At 45.3% G+C, this 21504-nt stretch overlaps 1 protein-coding gene across 10 annotated transcripts in view; it reads left to right on the top strand.

Annotated features, from left to right (window-relative positions):
* Positions 1 to 21504, top strand: part of LOC114655001 (collagen alpha-1(XXV) chain) — a 149216-nt gene that overhangs the window by 116581 nt on the left and 11131 nt on the right. For 6 of the 10 annotated variants that reach the window (XM_051929924.1, XM_051929920.1, XM_051929928.1 and 3 more), the window contains one exon: positions 13199 to 13285. The exons of 2 other annotated variants lie outside the window; for them this stretch is intronic. In XM_051929924.1, the coding sequence (XP_051785884.1) occupies positions 13199 to 13285 (87 nt within the window). Of the gene's footprint in view, positions 1 to 13198; positions 13286 to 15619; positions 15698 to 21504 lie in introns of all 10 variants that reach the window. 2 more of the 10 variants (XM_051929923.1, XM_051929919.1) reach the window with 1 other exon arrangement.

Raw genomic sequence — 21504 nt, 5'->3', positions numbered from 1 at the left:
GCTGTTGGGTTTTTATCAGGACCCTCGCAAGCCCAGACACTCAGACCCCTCACTCAGTCTGCTGCGCTCACATGGCAGAACGTTTGAACTCCTTGGCTCCTTTTCTTGACCTTTGTTTTCTGCACAGCCATCTTAGGGCTCATTTATACTTCAGGATCAGAACGCACACGCACCCGCATCATGGCTGCCGCACGTTCCCAGCATTCCTTTGATGCGTCCTCTGAGCAGATCCTCAGAAATTAATGCAACGTGTGCGCAAGTTGCAGTACCAGCAAAAAGTCGGGGGGCACAGTGTGCTAAAAGTTGGAACGTGACGTCAGAGTCTCTCTTTACTATCAGTACGTGTGACAGAAAGCTGCTTTGCAGATCCTACGAGATCGATGTGCGCACTTCGATGTCTGATGAATGGTTCGATGTGGTGAAGCAAAATGCCGACTTACAGATGCATTCGTGGTGCTTTTATATTTAAGCGTCGCATATTCCCAATCAATCAGGGACAGTGCCTCTGGATTGGCAGACCGGGGTGGTGGTCCCCCTCTTTAAGAAGGGGGACCGGAGGGTGTGTTCCAACTACAGAGGGATCACACTCCTCAGCCTCCCTGGAAAAGTCTATTTGGGGTTCCTGGAGATGAGGGTCCGTCAGATAGTCGAACCTCGGATTCAGGAGGAACAGTGTGGTTTTCATCCTGGTTGCAGAACAGTGGACCAGCTCTATACCCTTAGCAGGGTCCTGGAGGGTGCATGGGAGTTTGCCCAACCAGTCTACATGTGTTTTGTGGACTTGGAAAAGGCATTTGACCGTGTCCCTCGGGGAATCCTGTGGGGGGTACTCCGAGAGTATGGGGTACCGGACCCCCTGATAAGAGCTGTTCAGTCCCTGTACGATCGGTGTCAGAGTTTGGTCCGCATTGCCGGCAGTAAGTCGAACCTGTTTCCAGTGAGAGTTGGACTCCGCCAGGGCTGCCCTTTGTCACCAATTCTGTTCATAACTTTTATGGACAGAATTTCTAGGCGCAGCCAGGGTGTTGAGGGGGTCCGGTTTGGTGGGCTCAGGATTGGGTCACTGCTTTTTGCAGATGATGTTTTCCTGTTTGCTTCATCAGGCCGTGATCTTCAGCTCTCTCTGGATCGGTTCGCAGCTGAGTGTGAAGCGGCTGGGATGGGAATCAGCACCTCCAAATCCGAGACCATGGTCCTCAGCCGGAAAAGGGTGGAGTGCCCTCTCAGGGTTGGGAGCGAGATCCTGCCTCAAGTGGAGGAGTTCAAGTATCTTGGGGTCTTGTTCACGAGTGAGGGAAGAATAGAGCGTGAGATCAACAGGCAGGTCGGTGCGGCGTCCACAGTAATGCGGGCGCTGCATCGGTCTGTCGTGGTGAAAAAGGAGCTGAGCCGCAAGGCGAAGCTCTCAATTTACCAGTCGATCTATGTTCCTACCCTCACCTATGGTCATGAGCTATGGGTAGTGACTGAAAGAACGAGATCGTGAATACAAGCGGCTGAAATGAGTTTCCTCCGCAGGGTGTCTGGGCTCTCCCTTAAAGATAGGGTGAGACGCTCAGAGTAGAGCCGCTGCTCCTCCGCATCAAGAGGAGTCAGATGAGGTGGCTCGGGCATCTGATCAGGATGCCTCCCTGGTGAGGAGTTTTGGGCACATCCAACCGGGAGGAGGCCCCGGGGATGACCCAGGACACGCTGGAGGGACTATGTCTCTCGGCTGGCCTGGGAACGCCTCGGGATTCTCCCGGAAGAGCTAGAAGAAGTGGCCGGGGAGAGGGAAGTCTGGGCATCTCTGCTCAAGCTGCTGCCCCCGCAACCCGACCTCGGATAAGCGGGAGACAATGGATGGATGGATATTCCCAATCATAACGACACGATACATTTTAAAAGTCTCACATACCATCTTTTGTGCCGTCTTTTTTTTTTTTTTGCAACTTCACAACAGCAACAATAATGTACGGCGGCGTATTTGAGCCACGGAGGAAAAAATTAAGGACGCAGTATTTTGTAATTAAAGTGGAAATGTCGGCTTTAATCTCGAAATGTCCACTCTAACCTCGTAGTTTACTTTATCATTAAAGCAGACCGTCGTAAATGTCATCCCAGTTTTTAATCGCTACGGCAAGCAGCAGTAGATCACCACACAGAACACGTGACATTTCTGATATTCCAGCTCTCTGCACATTTAGAATCCTTAGATTAATACTTGATGTCACTTTCATGATGAGATGCATTAAAGTAGGAATGTGACATTTTACAGATAAATGGTTAATTTTGTTTAAATAATGAACACTGTTAATAATGACACACATGGGGGTGACACGGTGGCGCAGCGTTAGTGCTGCTGTCTCGCCGGGAGTCACGTCGCTGATATTCCCTGCCTGGAATTTCCATGTTCTCCTGCCGTGTGTCCACCGTGTGCTCTGGTTTCCTTCCAAAGATATGCAGATTTGGTCACACTAAAATGACGCCAGTGTGTATGTGTCTGCTTGTATTCAACTTGCGATGAGCTGATGCCCCCTGTCTAATCCCCCAGTCTAGGGCTTGTTTCTGCTTCGTGGAATGGGCACATCCCTGGATTGATGGATGTAATCATTCAACATTCTTTTCAGAGATATTGCGGTAGAGTGTCATCGGAATTTAATGGCTGTTCCAGGCAATTCACAGCACAGAGAAGCCGAACCTGTTCTCACCGTGATGATATCTCACACTGCCACCTGCTGGATTTCTCCAGATTTACGTAAAATATGCGCACAGGTATCTATATGTATAATTCACTAAGCCGCCACCAGCGCAAGCAAGACACCCATGGAAGCACGCAGGACGGAGCCACGCCCACCAACTCTAAGACCATTGGATACGACGACAACTCGCAGAGCCACACCCACCAACTTGGACGCAGCAACTCACAAACCAGTTCGTCTCTGCTATACTCCACATGCACCTCTGAAGAAGCATGTTTGTCACGGATGTGAATCGCTCTATGCGGTGTGTAGAACAGTTTGCGAGGGGTATCCCACGGTCTTACAGTTGGTGTGCGGGTCTCTGTTAGTTGCTCTTGAGAGCAGGCACATGACCTGGCAGTGTGTATGCTTCGAGAGCGAGGGTGGATGTGACAGCACCATCTAAGAAGAATCGTATTTGTCGCGGATGTGAATCGCTGTATGCAGCGTGTTAAACGATTTGTTTGTCGCGGATGGGAATCGCTGTATGCAGCGTGTTAAACGATTTGTTTGTTGCGGATGGGAATCGCTGTATGCGGCGTGTAACACGCTGTATTGTATGTTGCCCTCTCCAGAGTTCCATCTTTTCATTCACCTACAGTCATATCCTCAAAACCAACCCCATTTGGACAGCTGTGTCTTTCAGGGAGTGTTCACCCATCAGTACATAATTATGCTGCGTATGCTACGCCGCAGTTTGGCTAGTAAACAGTAAAACGCTTGCATAACAGGAGCGTCGTGTGAAGTATAAACCCGGCCTTACGTGTTACATCAGTGGACCACTGTGCTCTCACACTCGCACTCACACTCACACACAATTATTTTGCCTTAGAATCACTTATTATTATTATTATTCTTATTTTTTGTTTTCCATAATCTGATTCTTTATACAAGAAGGCATGAAATTGTTGTGCACGTGTTGACGTGATGAATTATTTTCGCTTGCCCTTTTTCTTTTGTTATAGTTGTGCTCCTTCAGTGGTGTTATTAATCATTATATTTGTATCCCCTTTTTGTCCGGTCATGAATTTTGAACTGAGAGCCATCCTGGTGCGTACGCTAACCTCGCTGACTTCACTTTATATAGTGCCTTTCACCGCAGGCCTTGCCACACAGAACTGCACTCCGGGCTGCAGCTCCCGTTTCCATTGTTCTTAACGGACTTTCCCAGATTCACTAAAAGGGGATACAAACGCCTGGCTGCTGTCCCATGTTGTGTCTCGGAGGCTTTGTTCCTGTGACTCTTTCTCTTTCCTTCTGCCCTTTGAAACCTTTGCTCCCACCCATCCTTTACCCCCTTCTCCCGCCCGCCATCCTATTTTGTTCTTTCCAAGGATGCCATTCCTAAGAAGTTCCACCCTTCCCCTGCGTTCGCTAACTCTTCTTGCTGTTTCCCAGAAGCCTCCATTCCCTCCCAGCCTTATCTAGAGTGCTGACTCCACTGTAAACGTCCGTAGGACCACCACAAACATCTTTGACTTTTCGGACGCACGGTACAGTGTGTGAGTTTTGCTTAATTGTTTTTATTTTAATTTTTATGTTTTTTGCCCCCGTTAAAGAAGGCCTCCTAGCACAGACGTACAGCGTGAGAGGTCGCCACGTTCTGAGACCTGCTGAATCCAATTCAGGGTCATAAGGCAGAGGTCATCCCTGGACAGGGTGCGGTCCATAGCAGCCCACCCAATACGCACAGCCACATTCATACACAAGGCCTGTTTGGAGTTGCCAGTTCACCTAACAAACACGTCTTTAAGGATTTGAATGTGCAGACCCCAAATTGACAAACCCACCAACCTGCACCCATGAGTTAGCAGTGCTAAGCACCTCACCACTCTTAATATTTATACTACTGCTCAAAAAAATGAAAGGACCCCTTTATAATGAGAGTAGAGCATCAAGTCAATGACACTTGTGGGCTGTTGATCTGCTCAGTTGAGTAGCAGAGGGGCTTGTTCATCAGTTTCAGCTGCTTTGGGGCACTAGATGGGCAACAAGGAGACAACCCCCAAAACAGGAATGAATGGGTTAACAGGTGGAGGCCACTGACATTTTTCCCTCCTCATCTGTTTTGTCACTCGTTTTACATTTGGCTACGGTCAGTGTCACTACTGGTAACATGAGGCCATTCCTGGACCCTACAGAGTTGGCACAGGTAGTCCAACTTGTCCAGGATGGCACATCAATACGTGGCATTGCCGGAAGGTATGCTGTGTCTCCCAGCACAGTCTCAAGGGCATGGAGGAGATTCCAGGAGACAGACAGGCAGTTCCTCTAGGAGAGCTGGACAGGGCCCCTCGTAGAAGGTCCTTAACCCTTCAGCAGGACCCACCGGTATCTGCTCCTTTGGGCAAAGGAGGAACAGGATGGGCATTGGCAGAGCCTACAAAATGACCTCCAGCAGGCAGGCAGGCAGGCCACTGGTGTGAATGTTTCTGAGCAAACAATCAGAAACAGACTTCATGAGGGTGGCCCGACGTCTTCTAGTGGGCACTGTGGAGCTCGACTGGCATTTGCCATAGAATACCAGAACTGGCAGGTCCACCACTGGCGGGCGCCCTGTGCTTTTCACAGATGAGAGCAGGTTCACCCTGAGCACATGTGACAGACGTGAAAGGGTCTGGAGAGGCCTGCTGCCTGTAACATCGTTCAGCTTGACCGGTTTGTTGGGGGGTCAGTGATGGTATATCTGGGGTGTGGCATATCCGTGGAGGGACACACAGACCAATACAGGATAGACAACAACACCTTGACTGCCATTAGGTATCGGGAGGAAATCCTTGGACCCATTGTCAGACCCTATGCTGGTTCCTCCTGGTGCACGACAATGTGGCGAGAGGATGAAGGAATTGATACCATTGACTGAATATCATCACTCGCCTGACCTCAATCCAATAAAACAACTCTGGGTGGGACATCATGTTTGGGACCATCCGACACCTCAGACTGTCCAGGAGCTCAGTGATGGCCTGGTCCAGATCTGGGAGGAGATCCCCCAGGACACCATCTGCCGTCTCATTAGGACGTTGTCAGGTATGGGGGGGGGGGCATACAAACTACTGAGTACCATTTGGAGTTTCTGTAGTGGCATTTCGGGCCAAATGGACTCGCCTGCCTGCCACATCATTTTGTTCCCTTTGATTTTCGGGGTGTCTTTGAATTCAGCCCTCTGTCGGTTCATCATTTTCATTTCCATCACACACTGTGGCTGCCATCCTTTCGTTCCTCACACATCACCATATCAGTCCATGGCAGGAGAGATAGCCAGCAGTTTGGTTTCTTTTCCCATTAAGATCTGATGGGTTTTCAGAGAGTTCCTTTCATTTTCTTGAGCAGTTTACAGGTGCTGGTCATAAAATTAGAATATCATGACAAAGTTGATTTATTTCAGTAATTCCATTCAAAAAGTGAAACTTGTATATTAGATTCATTCATTACACACAGACTGATGTATTTGAAATGTTTATTTCTTTTAATGTTGATGATTATAACTGACAACTAATGAAAGTCCCAAATTCAGTATCTCGGAAAATTAGAATATCAATTAAGACCAATGCAAAGAAAGGATTTTTAGAAATGTTGGCCAACTGAAAGGTATGAACATGAAAAGTATGAGCAGGTACAGCACTCAATATTTAGTTGGGGCTCCTTTGGCCTGGATTACTGCAGCAATGCGGCGTGGCATGGAGTCGATCAGTCTGTGGCACTGCTCAGGTATTATGAGAGCCCATGTTGCTCTGATAGTGGCCTTCAGCTGTTCTGAATTGTTGGGTCTGGCGTATTGCATCTTCCTCTTCACAATACCCCATAGATTTTCTATGGGGTTATGGTCAGGTGAGTTTGCTGGCCAATCAACAACAGGGATACCATGGTCCTTAAACCAGGTACTGGTAGCTTTGGCACTGTGTGCAGGTGCCAGGTCCTGTTGGAAAATGAAATCTGCATCTCCATAAAGTTCGTCAGCATCAGGAAGCATGAAGTGCTCTAAAACTTCCTGGTAGACGGTTACGTTGACCTTGAACCTCAGAAAACACAATGGACCAACACCAGCAGATGACATGGCACCCCAAACCATCACCGACTGTGGAAACTTTACACTGGACCTCACGCAACGTGGATTCTGTGCCTCTCCTCTCTTCCTCCAGACTCTGGGACCTTGATTTCCAAAGGAAATGCAAAATTTACTTTCATCAGAGAACATAACTTTGGACCACTCAGCAGCAGTCCAAAGGTGAGACGCTTCTGACGCTGTCTCTTGTTGAAGAGTGGCTTGACACAAGGAATGTGACGGCTGACACCCATGTCTTGCATACGTCTGTGCCTGGTGGTTCTTGAAGCTCTGACTCCAGCTGCAGTCCACTCTTTGTGAATCTCCCCCACATTTTTGAATGGGTTTTGTTTCACAATCCTCTCCAGGGTGCGGTTATCCCTATTGCTTGTCCACTTTTTTCTACCACATCTTGTCCTTCCCTTCGCTTCTCTATTAATGTGCTTGGACACAGAGCTCTGTGAACAGCCAGCCTCTTTACAATGACCTTTTGTGTCTTGCCCTCCTTGTGCAAGGTGTCAATGGTCGTCTTTTGGACAACTGTCAAGTCAGCAGTCTTCCTCATGATTGTGTAGCCTACAGAACTCGACTGAGAGACCATTTAAAGGCTTTTGAGTTCATTAGCTGATTAGAGTGTGGCACCAGGTGTCTTCAGTATTGAACCTTTTCACAATATTCTAATTTTTCGAGATACTGAATTTGGGACTTTCATTAGTTGTCAGTTATAATCATCACCATTAAAAGAAATAAACATTTGACTAAACATCAGTCTGTGTGTAATGAATGAATCTAATATACAAGTTTCACTTTTTCAATGGAATTACTGAAATAAATCAACTTTGTCATGATATTCTAATTTTATGACCAGCACCTGTAGAGAAAAAAAACACACAAAAATAACAGTTGGACAGACAAAGGCCAAAGAAAAATTGGGGTGCCAACCTGGCCACTCCATTTAATAATACAATGGATCTTCTTATCCGAATAAACAGGCGCTCAAAGGCACAAGCACAAACTAAAGAAATGCGTAATCACCACTGAAAGCTCCTCACTAAGGTCTGTCTATGGAGTGTCGTCCTGCAGTAGGTTCGGGTGTCGACTGAGGCACCATGTCGTTCTGGGAGTGGTGGCCTTTATATCGTCCAGACAGGAAGAGGCGGGGCCTTTTGGAGGAAGAAGGTCGGAGTCAATTGTCCTCAAGGGGTGTCTTTTCAGAGCTGTGGACAGAAGAGACAAGACTGTTAGTGACAGCGCCCCCTGTCAGCCCGGAGTGGTATCACAAATCTGAGTCGGGATGATCCATAGACACACACACACACACATATATACAGTGGGTATAGAAAAGAATCCCCCCCCCCCCCCCCCCCCCCATCGAAATATTCCCAGGCAAGGTAACACATCCCGGACAGAATACCCTGGCAGAGATACCAGCTGGAGATGCAGGCAACCACATCCCTTGAATTTAGACCACTTGAGCAGGTGGGTTTTCTGTTGATTTTTCACTGTGATGCAATGTTGTATAACAATAAAATATGAAAACTTCCAGAGATACGACATTAAATACTTTTGACAGGTACTGTAGATACAGTGGGTATAGAAAAGAATCTCCCCCTTTGAAATATTCCCATTTTGTTTGCTTTACAGTCTTAAATGTAAATACACAAACTAATATTTCTTCCCAGCTTTACTTACCCAATGCCACCTCTAACATCCAAGTGAAAGACATCACAGCTACAGTTCAGAAGAATGATAACAAATCAAAAACAAGAAATCTTGAGATTAATAAAGAACCCCCCCTAAACTCAATCAGGTGTCAGTGCCCACCGTTTCCATTGCGGTTACTGGTTTCCTCCCACCTGTGATCAGTTGTAATGAGTGTGATTAGTGAAGCTGTTCCTGGTCCATTCATTCCCTTGCTTGGCAGTGCAACTGACAGTAAACAACTGACTGTGGGTGGCAGGACACTTTCAGAAGATCTCAGGGATAGAGTTGTGGACGGACATAAGGCAGGAGTTGGAGACAAAAACATCTCAAAGGCTTTATCAATCCCAAGGAGCCCATCATAAAGAAGTGTTTGGTACAACTAGGACCCTCCAAACTGGATGGAAGGGCATGGAGGAAACTGGTAAGAGAGGATACTGAGAGGCCAATGGCCATTTTGAAGTGGTTCCAGGATTTGATGGCACAGAGTGGTCATGAATGGTGTACATGTGACAACAATTTGACAAGCGCGCCACCATTGTGGCTTGTTCGGGAGGGTCGCACTTCTCAAGAAAGGCCACATTAAGGCTCGTTTGAACTTTCCCAGAATGCACCTTGAAAATTCTGATGCCAAGTGGAAAAAGGTCTTCTGCTCAGATGAACCCTCCATACCAAGCGGTACACCAATGCAGCTCACCATCCACAACACACCATACCTACAGTAAAGCATGGAGGGGACAGCATCCTGTCGTGGGGGGCCTGGGGCTGTCATTAGGGTAGAAGGAAAAATGGAGGGGGCAAAATACTGTCAAATTCTGGAGGAAAACCTGCTACCCTCTGCCAGAACGTTGAAGATGGGCAGAATGTTCACCTTTCAACACGACAACGACACGAAGCACACAGCAAAATTGAGTGGCTGAAGGAGAAGAAAGTGAATGTCCTGGTGTGGCCAATCAGAGCCCAGAGCTACATGACAGTGAACATCTGTGGAAAGATTTGAAGATAGCAGACCACCAACACTCACCATTGTAATAAGGCGCTATATGAGCGCCTGACCTGGCACAGAAGGACACAGAGGCACGTATAAAATCAATGGACTTTATTTTCTTCTCCCGTGGGCGCACGTCTTCCCCGTGACCCACAGGTAATACACAGTCCCACAAAACACAAGTCCACAACAACAACAGCAGCACTCTTTCTCCTCTCCCACCACTCCTCCACAAGCTTAGTCCTCCTTCCTCCCGACTCTGACTCACCGAGTGGTGGTGGCTGGCCCTTTTTATACCCCACCCGGAAGCATTCCAGGTGCTTGATCACCTGGACCTAATTGCATTTCCGGGTGGGGCTGAGGAATTGACCAGCCGGGCTGCCAAGTCCATGCAGCTCCCCCGACCAGGCTGTGGAGGACTCCATCTCCCATGGAGCCATGTGCCGGGTTGGGGAATCATTGGCTGCCAGGGAGACTGCCCCCAAGCGTCCCGGGGGAGTTATTGAACAGTCCATAGCTGCTCCCCCGGAACAGATGCAGCAGGGGCGTCCCTGCCGGGCATGGAACCCGGCTGTCCTTTACACCATCCAATGTGACCGAACTCGAACAGTTAAACTGTAATGAAGAGTGGGGGGCAAATAATACAACAATCAAGGAGTGCAAAGCTGATAGAGAAGAATCAACAGACTCAAGGCTGTCATTAAAGCAAAAGGGGGGTCACCAAAATGACATTGACATGGGGGGGGGGGGGTCCTTTATTAATGTCAAGATTTCTTGTTTTTGATTTTTTATCATTCTTCTGAACTGTAGCTGTGATGTCTTTCACTTGGATGTCCGAGGTGGCATTGAGTAAGTAAAGCTGGGAAGAAATATTAGTTTGTGTGTTTTAATTTAAGGTTGTAAAGCAAAAGCAATGGGAATATTTTGAAGGGGTGGGGGGGGGGGGGATCTGTATCTACAGTATGTGTCAAAAGTATTTCATGTCGTATCTCTGGAAGTTTTCATATTTTATTGTTATACAACATTGCATCACAGTGAACAATCAGCAGAAAACCCACCTGCTCAAGTGGTCTTAATTCAAGGGATGCGGTTGCCCGCATCTCCAGCTGGTATCCCTGCCAGGGTATCCTGTCCGGGATGTGTTCCGAACCCCCATCACTTCTACACAACGTTTTGTTATGTAATGTCGAGGATCAGTTAAAGAAGAATAGAGGAGCACAGTGAGTGAAGCCTTTGTCCCGCCATTCAGTGAGAATTGTGGGGACCCTCTGTAGGCAGGTCCACATCTCGAGGGGAATCAAAGCAAACAGGGGCAGAGCACAACAACATGGAGGTCCACAGCAGAAGGGTCTCAATCCTTCTAGGAAGTAAAGATTTCACTTTGCGATTTTTTGCCAGCCTTTCTGAAGACCTGTTCTCACTTTGCCATTACGAGTTAAGGAGCAAAAATGACAAACGTATCCACTGCGGACCACCGGGGCGTGAATCAGCCACCATAACCCGACACAGACAGGCAGAGACACAAGTGTTGCTCGGCACACGTTTTTATTTCCATGGGGGAAATTTTCTCTCTCAACACAGTGCAAGGCAACAAGCACGTGATATACTCCTCTTCCTCCTCTTCCTCTTCTTCTTCTCTCTTTCTCTTCCTTTCTCTCATCTCCACTCCTCCTCCTCTAGCAAGCTTCGCCCTCTTCCATCCGACTCTGGCCCTCGGAGTGGTGGCTCCTTTTATAAGGCACCGGCTCCACCAAAGTGATCAACGCATCTCCAGGCGCCCCCTGATGGTGCCCACGGGCCCCAGAAGGGTTGAGTTTCCATGCCCCAAACCTGTGGCACTGTCCTCTAGCACTCCCACATAGGCTTTCCATTCCCATTATAGGAGTGTCCTGGCCATCCGCCACACCACCTAAAAAAGTGTGCAGAAAGTGAATGCGTCTTCAGTCCACTGTGGACTGATGGAGTACATCAATAAATGTGCCTCCCTCACTCTGTCTACCACATAATGGAAGTGAGGTCACCTGCTTTGGCCCACCCTGTCCATCCAGGATTGACCTTCGCCTCTCATTCACTCCAAGGGCCAAGCACACAAGTAGCAGGCCACGCTAAGCGTGTGTGGCTCTCACAACACCATTACAACTGCTGGGCTATTGCAGCATCTTCTATATGGCAGCTTCTACAAAGTGGATGCGGCGCAGCACTCGACATGTTGAAGAATAAATACGCTGTACCGTCGATAGGCATCATTGTAATACAGTATACCTCTAGTAGCAGGGGTCGCCAAGCCCAGTCCTGGAGGACCACCGTGGCTGCAGGTTTTCATTCTAACCCTTATCTTAATGAGTGCCCTGTTTGTGCTGCTAATTCACTTCTTGTGAATTCATTTTATTTGACTTGCTTTTTGAAGATTTGCTCCCCTGAATTTCTTCCTCGTTCCTCTGAATTGCTTCATTTCTTTCTTTAATTGGCACCCAAACTGAAATGAGATGTGAAGTGAGGGAGCCAACAGAAGACCAACTCGGTAAGGGCCTCAAACTCCAACCCATTTCACTCCAACCAGCTGCTTAATGAGGCGCCGAGTTCTGTCGTTAATTAAACTCGTCCTTTAATTTCGTGGCTTTGTTGCTGCTCTCGTGGTGCATTAGCAGACATTTCTGAAATTGTTGAATTTCTCTTTCTAAGTCAAGTCAAGTCAAGTTGGGGAGCATGCACTGGCACAGCGTGTTGCCGTACCCACCACATGACGAAACAACTCAGGATCCCGATTTGCAGACACGCGGTCCAGTCCCACCCTCTGGAAATGACCCTGTGTCTGCCGCACCCAGGTGTTACATGGGTGACCCCTTCCAGCCACTCAGGTCCCCAACAATGAGGATCTTACGAGCCGGCTCACCCTCGGGTAATCGCACCACATGGCCGTAGTGCCGTAACTGACGCTCCCTCACAATGCAGGTCATGTGCCTCATTCAGGAATCTTTTCTAAGAACGCTGTTACAATGTTTTGTGGACCTGAGCAGATCAACCTTCATCGTTCTTTATTTTCAGATATTGTATGATGAACACCAGTTGTTTTGGCTCATTTTGTATCTCATTATTGTTTGACTGCTAATTAAGGAAAAAGAAACAATTAAGGGGTCTGAGTCTTCAAGAGCAAATCAATTAAAATGAATGGAAAAGAAGTTCATTAGCAGCAAAAACAGGTTACTCATTAAGGAAAGGGTGAGAATGAAAACCTGCAGCCATGGTGGTCCTCCAGGACCGGAGCTGGTGACCCCTGCTCTAGTAACAATAATGTATTATATAATAATAATAATAATAATAATTCATTACATTTATATAGCGTTTTTCTCAGTACTCAAAGCACTATCCACACAGGGAGGAACCGGGGAGCGAACCCACAGCCTTCTACAGTAACTCCAACAATCAATCCGTTTCCGGTCCACGCCTGCACCAGACTCTCATGTTGTCAGCCTCTTTTTCTTTATTGTCATTGAATGGCACTAAAAATCTTTCTCCCTTACTTTGTTTTTGTGTTTTTATATCTGCAATGTTGTTTATTTGGACCAAACAAAAAAAACAAACAAACCAAACAAAAAGGTCTTGCTGAGCGCGTCTTTGATGTTCTGCTGCTGATGTGCTCAGCTCAACAAGTGAATGTGTTCTGCAAATCCAGTCCTCCCTCCCCTCAGGGGTGCTGCTGGGGACTGACACTTCAATATTCTGACCCAGACATTGTGTCCGCAGGGGGAAAAGGGCAAGAAAGGCAAAAAAGGGCCAAAGGGGGAGAAAGGAGAACAGGGGGCCCCTGGATTAGATGCACCCTGCCCATTGGTATGTGCCAGTTCTGTTCTGCAATCGTCTTGTTCTCTCTTGACTTGTCGTGATTTGAAACGGGAGGGAGGAGTCGCTGCCTGAGCTGATTGCAGGTGATGCTTTCTAGAAATGTGGTTTAGATTAGATTATAGAGCAGCCAAAAGAAGAAGAAGATATTATATTATATTATATTATATTATATTATATTATATTATATTATATTATATTGATCAAGTTGCACCCTGCCCAGGGTTGTCTCCTGCCATGAGGTTGGCACTTCTTTACACAGACACCATGTATTCCTGTGAGATTTTTAAGATCAGGAAGACAGAAGTTTAGATGTAAAGAACTTCTGCTCTACAGTGAGGGCGCCAGAGAGTAGCGAGACGTGTCACAGGGCGGTCCGCACTCCGCTCAGGAGGAATTTCACTCAGCTCTACACACAACATGAGAACCACGCTATAAACCTACAATGGAGGAAACGATGAAAAATGAAAGATTAGAACCGTCTGTCGTCTCAGTGCTTAATGCAGTATTAGGCTCACAAAATTCTTCAGCCTGTGCCAGTGACATCGGGTGAAGGTCAGGAATCAGAATTAGCCCTGCATTGGTTGGCACCTCATCACAGGGGGTCAGTTACTGTATAGAGAAAAAAAATGCTGGCAATGAACTGGCATTCAGGCTGGGGGTTGGGGGACAGGGGTCCTGCTTTGTGGAGTGGGGTCCAGATAGATTATATTAGATTATAATGGAGAGATATGAGAGGTGCTATATTATAAAGACTAGATAGATAGATGTATGTGAAAGGCACTATATAATAGAGTGAAAGGGACTATATGATAGATAGATAGATAGATGTGAAAGGCACTATATGATAGAGTGAAAGGCACTATATGATAGATAGATGTGAAAGGGACTATATGATACATAGATGTGAAAGGCACTATATGATAGAATGAAAGGCACTATATGATAGAGTGAAAGGCACTATATGATAGATAGATAGATGTGAAAGGCACTATTTGATATATAGATAGGTGAATGAAAGGTGCTATACAATATAGACAGATGAATGGCAGGTAACACAGAACACAGAAATGAAAGACACTATATAATTGAAAAGTGAAAGGTGCTATATTATCAATAGATAGATACAAAATTAGAAAAACTGAAAGGCACTATATAATAGATAGATAGATGTGAAAGGCACTATATGATGGATGGATAGATAGATGTGAAAGGCACTATATGATATATAGATAGGTGAATGAAAGGTGCTATACAATATAGACAGATGAATGACAGGTAATACAGAACACAGAAATGAAAGGCACTATATCATTGAAAACTGAAAGGCACTATATAATAGATACATAAAAAAGTGAATGCACTATATGATTGACTGGTTTGAATGGCACTATATAATCAATGGATTTGAAAGGCACTATATAATAGAAAGAATAAATGAAAGACACTATATCATTATATGATAGATAGCTATGACTGTGAAAGGCACTATATAATCAATAGCTAGGTTTGAAAGGCACTATGTAATAGATATATACGTAGATACACAGAAAAAGTGACAGGCACTATATAATTGGTAAGTTTGAAAGGCACTATATACAGTAACAGAATAAGTGAAAGGCACTATAAACTTTAAAGAGTATGGTAAACTAAAGAGAGGAGAGGCTCTCAGCAATATGAACAGACAGCTGCTGTGTCGTTTGCTCCCCTGACGTGGCGTCTGACTGACTGAGTCTGTTAATATAAATCTCAGTTTGTGCTCCTCAGAGTGTTTTTTACATGTGACGCTCCCCTCAGATCCACTGTGCCCACCCTGTGACGTCTCTCAAGTTGAGGCAGCCGGGACGGGCCACAGAGTGACTCAGTGATGACAGCAGCATATCACCTATCTATCACCAAGCTAATTAGAAATCCAATTAAGAAATTATAGTAACAAGTAATAATCCAGAGGTCAAAGGCTAACATAATTATTAATTAATTACGTGTGTTAACAACAAAGCAGGTTGAGCCGAAAAGTATTTTCTTCTGGGTTTACAGTGTGGTTCTTGTAAATTATTCAGCCCGTCTTTCCTCCTGAGCCCTGCCCAGTGCAGTTTAGGGCCATGAAGGACCAGACCTTCTCCTGGTGGTTTCACCTCCCTGGACAGGAGCCCAGGCCGTTATTTCAGCTTTTTATTATGTTTATGGTGTACTCAGTTCAGTTCTTCAGGGTGTGCCAGGCTCACTGAATCACCGACGCCAGCGACTGCTCCCCGATTTCTCAGATGTGTTTCTCTCCTTGTGATGCTCTTCAGTAACAATTCCAGTTAATTTCCCCACAAACAGGGATTCCGGGGATTTAAGGGTGAAAAGGGGGAACCAGGTCAGCCTGGCCTGGATGGGCTGGATGCCCCCTGCCAATTGGTACAGTATTCTCTTTCCTTCTGACCCTGCATGCGTGTCTGTCTCAGGGTGGGCAATGCCAAGCGTTGGCAGCTTCACGTCCAGCTCTGCTTTCCTGGCCCTGCATGTCTGGTGTGCCCATCCTCGTTGAATTCAAATGGCTTCACGATGCATGCCTATGGGGAAAGGCTGTTCACCTTCCAGTGTTTGTCGCTGTCTGTTGAATTACTTTGCCAGCTCTTTTCATCTTTAATGGTTTTATTTAAGTAAATCTGTGTGACTGTCCTGTGTCACGGCAGACTCCATTGTTTTATGTGAACCCCTTTGTTCTGCTTTTCCCACTTCACTCAGGCCCTCTGCTTCTGCCTTAACATTAACTGAGCCTCTGAATGGACGTTTCCTCCACTAAACATGTACTAAAGCCCCCCCCCAATTCATCCCACAGGGGATCCTGCCTTCTGACGGATTCAGAGGTTTCCTCCCATCCTCTCCCTTTGTACCAATTCGGCAGAGCTTTCATTCATTTTTTTTTCTTGTGTTTTAGGTTTTATATAATCATCTTATGTATTTGCACAGCACGTATGTTGGAAAGAAGGAATAATCCATGCCAAGATTCCAATTGCCTTCCATAGATGGGGTTAAAGCAGACCAGAGCCGAAAAGCGGGCACATGCAGAACACCAGGCTGGGCCACCTCAGAGGTGCCAACTAAACTGATGAGCACCTCTTCAGCATGTCCAGTCCATCCATTTTCTAGGCAGGGTCGCGGGGGTCTTTAGAATGTGGAAAGGAAATGGGAGCCAAAAAAAAGAAATCCAAAAGAACACATGGAGAACATGGGCACTGGGGGGGCTCCATATACCGGGGGGCTTGAGCTCGGCCTTCTGCAGCGAGTTACACCCAATGCTAAAGCTAAGTAAGCAAAGAAGAAAACGTCTGCATGACGTAACACGCAAGGTGTGTATGGAGACTTATAAACTGTCCTCTAAGTTGGAACAATTTGACGTTTTCTAGTCCCTTCATCAAAGAATTAGCTGTTGCAATTTAGTTTATTGTATATTTTTATAAAAAGTGAGTCATAATTAAAATAACAGTCTTAATATAATGCAATTACATGAAAGAGCACTAATAAAAACGCAGTTTGTTATACCATTGTAGAATATGACGTCTGAGAGGGCCTGATATGAAAGTAATCGACGTTGGCCTCAGAGTTAATATTTGCAGTGCACCACCTGTTGGAGTGTATTTTGTAATGCATGAAGTGAGACAATGCATTGAATCTGTCATTCCAACAGATGGCATATGTGCACTATAGGGGGCCCTCACAGTTCATCCCCAAAACCAAATGATGACCAAAAAAAAAAACAGAAGTGACACAAGAAAAGAGTTTTATTACCCAAAGCAGGTGAACATTTAAAACAACTCCCCATAAACACAGAAGGACTTAAAAATAACAAAAACCGCGGCCTTCTGGCCAATCAGTAAACCCTCTGACCTGCTCTCCTTCCTTAGCCCCTTAGCCTCCTCCCAACTCCAGGGGTCTCTAGCGTAGTGACTATGAGGCCTTCTATGGCCAGGTCAGGAAACACACCCAGTGAACTTCTTACTACAGAGTCCAGGTTACCTGACAACGCTCAGTGGTCTGCAGAAAAGCCCCTCTAACAACAATAGGCTTCCCTGTAGACATCTACCACCGTAGAGTGTCACAGGGGGGCAGTCTGTCTATCCTCCCACGTACTCCTGTGATTTTAACCCCAGTGAACCCCTAGGGGACAAATAAAGTGTTATCTATCTATCTATCTATCTATCTATCTATCTATCTATCTATCTATCTATCTATCTATCTATCTGTCTGTCTATCATATAGTGCCTTTCCTATCTATCTATCATATAGTGCCTTTCCTATCTATCTATCATATAGTGCCTTTCCTATCTATCTATCTATGTTATAGTGCCTTTCCTATCTATCTAACTATCTATCTATCATATAGTGCCTTTCCTATCTATCTATCTATCTTATAGTGCCTTTCCTATCTATCTATCATATAGTGCCTTTCCTATCTATCTATCTATCTATCATATAGTGCCTTTCCTATCTATCTATCTATGTTATAGTGCCTTTCCTATCTATCTAACTATCATATAGTGCCTTTCTTATCTATCTATCTATCATATAGTGCCTTTCCTATCTATCTATCTATCTATCATATAGTGCCTTTCCTATCTATCTATCTATGTTATAGTGCCTTTCCTATCTATCTAACTATCATATAGTGCCTTTCCTATCTATCTATCATATAGTGCCTTTCCTATCTATCTATCTATCTATCATATAGTGCCTTTCCTATCTATCTATCTATCTATGTTATAGTGTCTTTCCTATCTATCTATCATATAGTGCCTTTCCTATCTATCTATCTATCTATGTTATAGTGCCTTTCCTATCTATCTATCTATCTATCATATAGTGCCTTTCCTATCTATCTATCTATCATATAGTGCCTTTCCTATCTATCTATCTATCTATGTTATAGTGCCTTTCCTATCTATCTATCTATCTATCATATAGTGCCTTTCCTATCTATCTAACTATCATATAGTGCCTTTCCTATCTATCTATCTATCATATAGTGCCTTTCCTATCTATCTATCTATCTATCTATCTATGTTATAGTGCCTTTCCTATCTATCTAACTATCTATCATATAGTGCCTTTCCTATCTATCTATCATATAGTGCCTTTCCTATCTTTCTATCTATCTATCTTATAGTGCCTTTCCTATCTATCTATGTTATAGTGCCTTTCCTATCTATCTAACTATCTATCTATCATATAGTGCCTTTCCTATCTTTCTATCTATCTATCTTATAGTGCCTTTCCTATCTATCTATGTTATAGTGCCTTTCCTATCTATCTAACTATCTATCTATCATATAGTGCCTTTCCTATCTATCTATCTATCATATAGTGCCTTTCCTATCTATCTATCATATAGTGCCTTTCCTATCTATCTATCTATCTATCTATGTTATAGTGCCTTTCCTATCTATCTATCTATCATATAGTGCCTTTCCTATCTATCTATCGTATAGTGCCTTTCCTATCTATCTATCTATCTATCATATAGTGCCTTTCCTATCTATCTATCTATCTATCTATCTATCATATAGTGCCTTTCCTATCTATCTATCTATGTTATAGTGCCTTTCCTATCTATCTAACTATCTATCATATAGTGCCTTTCCTATCTATCTATCTATCATATAGTGCCTTTCCTATCTATCTATCTAAAGTAGTCCACAAAAACACAACCTACAAAAGCCCCTTTTTTTCCTGCGTACGCCCAACTGAGCTGGACGACTGCTGGCCTGGAAGTGCTGGAGAACAACACTGGGCTTTGCAGTTCAGAATCTCCACAGTCCCACCCCCCCACCCCCCCCCCCCCACTCTGAGCTCCACCTTATCCAGCCATTGGATTGGTTTAGAGATGTGACACTCAGTGAGCCGCCTGAATTGTCCCCACCGAGTTTTAAGCCCAATCATTCACTCCTGGTGGCCGAGCTTGTGAGGTGAGGTCCCGCCGGCCCTGACCTTAAATATATTTCTGTCCGTTTCCTCACGACGCCTGCTCCAAGTTCTGATCCCCTCCACGTGCCCTCTTTGAGAGTTTTGGTCGTTCTTCTCGTTTCACATAGGTGGTCCGCGTTCAACTCCGGAGGGTTTGCTTCACAGGTGACTCAGAATTGACCCCCTGTGAACAAGTAAGCTCTGTGAGGCACTGGCGCCCCCTGTAGGCCACATTTCTCAATTTATTATCCACCTGCAGCCTAGGATGACTCTGGCGCTCCATTTGATTCTGAGTTAAAATTCAAATAATAATATGTGAGATAGAATTAGTGATCTCATGAAGACATAAATATTAATAACCTCAATGGATTGACGAAGGTCAGTTTTGTTTTTTAATATTTGTCTTGGCATGGTATGCTGGTGTGGATTATTCCTTCATATTTTCAGAATCCAGTATGGAGTGCCCCGTGTATTCTGTTTTTCAATGCTGTCATTTGATTGTCTACTGTAAATGTTTTATTTTCTATGTGCGTATTTCTATAAGCTGCATGTTACTATTGGCTGACTGATCTTTTTCCTCCTCTGAGAGTTGTGATGATATGAAGCACATCGGGCAGAGTCTTCGATGTTCAATGTGACGCCGTCTGTCAAAAACATAGAAGTCCTAAAGTGAGGCTAAGAACAAACGAACGCGGAGCGTGTGACGGGATTTGAGTCATTTAGTGATGAGGTTGACCCCATAGCTGCACCCCATTGATAATGTAGACGGGTGGGAGAGCCCAGGGCTTTTGGGTTTTGTGCATTTGTCCACTCAGCTCAGTCTCTGTAGACTCTTACCCTCTTTATTGGGAGACTCCAGAACTTTTCTAGCAGTCCCACTCCATGAACTTTGTCAATTTGTAGTTCCGGGTACTTTTTTTTTTTAGCTCCTCCCCCAAGGTTTGTACTTTTTGTTCTACCAGGACCGATCGTGGGTGTGGCTCGGGTAATGAATTGTGCTGATTGGTCAATTGATTCTTCCAAATCCGTTAGTTAGAGAATTCTCTTTGAAGGTGGAGCGCCAACACCTTCTATCGCACTGAAGGAATAATCTCACCCGTGACGTCGGGATCACTTCAAAGCAATTCGGTGCAGGGACGACCTCCCCGATGGCGCCTCCCTTTGCACCGCCGCATTGCTCATCTTTGCACATTACATATTTTGCATTAAGGTTACAGTTGCAGTTGTGCAGTGGGAACATAAGGGAGTCGGGGACCACAAGTGACACGTGGCCTACGCCATACAGGAGTTCATTGGTTCCTGACAACAAAGGTCCTGTGGTGGGATAACACCTTATGGGGCTATTCGGTTTTGTTTATGCTGAAGAGCCAATGAAGTCATAAGAGGTGATACTGTGAGTGAGAGAAGGTATTGAGGTACCCAGCATTGTCACCCCAGGGGCCGCAGAGGTGATTGACAGCAGGATGTGTGCTGAGCTTTGCGTTCTTCTCGTTGCTCCTCACAAGTCCAGTCGTACTTGAGAAGGCAGGTGGAGACCCCCAGGTAATAACGAGGAAAACGATCGGGAACGCCACGCTACCAGAGTGGAATTGCCTGTCTTGTTAAAGCGTCTGTCATTTTCAGGGGGGCCAATTCCCTCAGTTTTAACAACGAAATGTGATCAGCTGTGAATCGTTTGTTGTGAAGAAAATGCGGCGGTTATCGAGCTTAACTCCCATCCTCCATTTGTCTTGGCCTTTTCGCCTCGTTATGATATCGACATGACATTTTCACCAGATGTCGGTAAGCAACCCGAGTAATCCGCACTGTAAAATGATCAGACCGGACACACTTTAAAAGGTTTGGGGCGGCCACCCATATACAGTGCATCCGGAAAGTATTCACGGTGCTTCATCACTTTGTCCACATTTTGTTATGTCACAGCCTTATTCCAAAATGGATTAAATTCATTTTTTTCCTCAGAATTCTACACACAACACCCCATAATGACAACGTGAAAAAAGTTTACTTGAGATTTTTGCAAATTTATTAAAAATAAAAAAATTTGAGAAATCCCATGTACATAAGTATTCACAGCCTTTGCCGTGAAGCTCTAAATCGAGCTCAGGTCCATCCTGTTTCCCCTGATCATCCTTGAGATGTTTCAGCAGCTTCATTGGAGTCCACCTGTGGTAAATTCAGTTGACTGGACCTGATTTGGAAAGGCACACACCTGTCTATAGAAGGTCCCACAGTTGACAGTTCATGTCAGAGCACAAACC

This window comes from Erpetoichthys calabaricus, chromosome 7 (assembly GCF_900747795.2).
Source record: "Erpetoichthys calabaricus chromosome 7, fErpCal1.3, whole genome shotgun sequence".
NCBI classification, from domain to species: Eukaryota; Metazoa; Chordata; class Cladistia; order Polypteriformes; family Polypteridae; genus Erpetoichthys; species Erpetoichthys calabaricus.
Note: the sequence above shows the minus strand (reverse complement) of the source record. Positions and strands in the feature narration are given on the sequence as shown.